The sequence below is a fragment of the Monopterus albus genome, unplaced genomic scaffold, assembly GCF_001952655.1.
Source record: "Monopterus albus unplaced genomic scaffold, M_albus_1.0 scaffold37.1, whole genome shotgun sequence".
NCBI lineage: Eukaryota > Metazoa > Chordata > Actinopteri > Synbranchiformes > Synbranchidae > Monopterus > Monopterus albus.
In genome coordinates, this window is record NW_018127917.1 from 1171671 (window position 1) to 1173956 (window position 2286).

At 37.6% G+C, this 2286-nt stretch overlaps 1 protein-coding gene across 1 annotated transcript in view; it reads right to left on the bottom strand.

The window, feature by feature from the left end:
• Positions 1 to 355: 355 nt before the first annotated feature.
• spring1 (SREBF pathway regulator in golgi 1) overlaps positions 356 to 2286 on the bottom strand; it is a 3631-nt gene continuing 1700 nt past the window's right edge. Inside the window, exons 2-5 of the mRNA XM_020598216.1 lie at positions 2167 to 2286; positions 1905 to 2056; positions 1537 to 1650; positions 356 to 878 (exon numbers count right to left, since the gene is read on the bottom strand). The exon at positions 2167 to 2286 is cut by the window's right edge and continues 34 nt beyond it. Of these exons, the coding sequence (XP_020453872.1) occupies positions 795 to 878; positions 1537 to 1650; positions 1905 to 2056; positions 2167 to 2286 (470 nt within the window). The 3' untranslated portion in view covers positions 356 to 794. The remainder of the gene's footprint in view (positions 879 to 1536; positions 1651 to 1904; positions 2057 to 2166) is intronic.

Below are 2286 nucleotides of genomic sequence, written 5' to 3' on the forward strand. Positions count from 1 at the left end.
ACCTTTTTAACACTTTAATTGGACCTTCGATTTGTGCACCATTACCATTAATATAATGTGTATACTCATTCTGCCCAGTACAATAAAATCACTTGCCTTGCTTCATTAGTTTCTCTGCTACTTTAAACAGAAACATTTTCTGTATCAAAAATTAAATTACATTTTCTATGGGCCTTTGGTAGCTTTAACATTATTAGCATGCTTAAAATGATTTTTAGTATTTTTGATAAACAGATATAAAACTGCCCATTACACCTGTAACCTGACAGTTCATGAAAATGTAACAGCCACACTTAAAGAAATTCTAAATGCTACCATTCATCAAAAGCATAAACTATAACCCATTTTTGTTTCACAGTAACTTTTATTAAATAGCCGTTTCACATGCATGCCCTATATGCAGAAGTAATGACACATTTGCTGTTTTAAAACATTTAACAAAACAGCTGTTACCTTCTTTTAAAATAAAGCCTATCTGATGACATGAACTGGTCTGAAATGAATCCTAGTGGATGAGCTGCCTGCTACGTAGACCTGATGATCATCATGGATGAATGTATGCAGCAGTCAATGCACTTATGAAGTGTAAATAATCAAATCACATACAGCATTTGTCCATTGTTGAGGTCGGTCTTGGATGTCTTCATCTCTCGGTCACTATAATGCAAAACTGTCCAAGAAAGCAGTTCATTTATAGTCTTTCTGCTCCAAGCACCCTTAGGTGTCCAAGCAAAATGCTTTACTGGTCCACCACTGTTCCTTTACCTCCTAAACCCAAGAGGAAAGTCAAGCGTTCACACAGGAAGGAGCTCAGGAGGACTCTCTCCATAGCAGTACTTTGCTTGAGGGTTTCGGTAAGTGTTCTCATGTTGAACACTCTGCACAAGAGAAAAAAATAAATAAACAAGTTAATAAATTCCAATTTTTGTCCTTGCTATAACAAATATGCATTTTTCCAAAGGAAATGAGTGTGAAGCTTGTTTCGACTAAAACAGTGTAGTGCACTGAATGTCGATAGGTAATTGATTTTTAAAGGCAAGCCAGGAATGTAAAAATTAAAACATACATACAAACAAACAAAACTCCAGAAACCATAAAACGTTTATTTTTGGAATTTGTCTGATGCTCTTATTGAAAGTAAGTGACTATAAAAACTAAGTTTTGTAAGCAATTACTACTGAGGAGAGCAAAGGTTAAAGCAAGCGCAGAGTAAATGTGACCATATATTCTAATTTCTGTAAAATTAATGTAGCTATAAAATAAAACAACCAAAATTTGCTCTTGCCAGTTTTTAACATTCAGGAAATTCAGAAGACAACTGCAAGAGTCATATTGATACATAAAAAGCTTTTCATGTGTTCTGTCTGGCTGTGACAGCAAAAATATTGACGTTAATTGTTGAGAGATAGGTGGATGGTGTAGATGCTAATCTGTGAGACATCCATTTTCATGCTGTGTTTCAAAATGACTACTTAACAAACGTTAGAAGAGTTGGTCTGACAGATCATTTTTATTTTTATTTGTCCTTTAACATACTTGTGAAGAGGTGCGACACTTGGCCAAGCACAACTCAAAATGATCCTCCACGGCAGTGAATAGATTCTGGAAGCCTTCAGCTGCACGATTCAGGAAACGCTCGAGGAGGGGTTGCTAAAAAAGATAAGGGAGAACATGTGTAAAGCAAAGTGCAGATTTTGATCAGTGTAATTTCTGCTTTAGCCCCCTCATAATCACTGCCATATACAGACCACAGTATCAATATTCAACTTTGGGACTTGCAATATCTGATTTTATTAAAATGTAGCTATGCATGCAGCAGTCATGCAAGACGCAACATGTTAACAGTTGAACTTCTGATAATGTAATGACCCAGGCCCTTGAACATCCTTGATGTGGCTGATAACCTTATCGGGTTGCAGGCAGCAAGACACACAGTACTCGTAGATGCTACAGCAGCCGTTGGCCAGGCAGCTTTTACAGATGTACTGTCTGGTGCTGGGAGCATTGACGTTACAGCAGCCATTAACTAGCAGGTCTTTTCTCTCGCAGACATAACCTGTAAGACATTAAGACAGATAAGAAAATACATTGATAAAAACAGTCCCACATAAGTAGCTGTTGTGTTATCATCATAATATGCTGGTGAATAATGACAGCATCACTAACCAAGTTCATCTGTGAGCAGTGTCTTGCCCTGGATGGAGTTTCTGCACTGGGTGATCTGTCGGCTGCTGTTGCCCAGGTTGAAACGGACTTTCCAGGGGATGCGATGGTCTGAATCTCTAA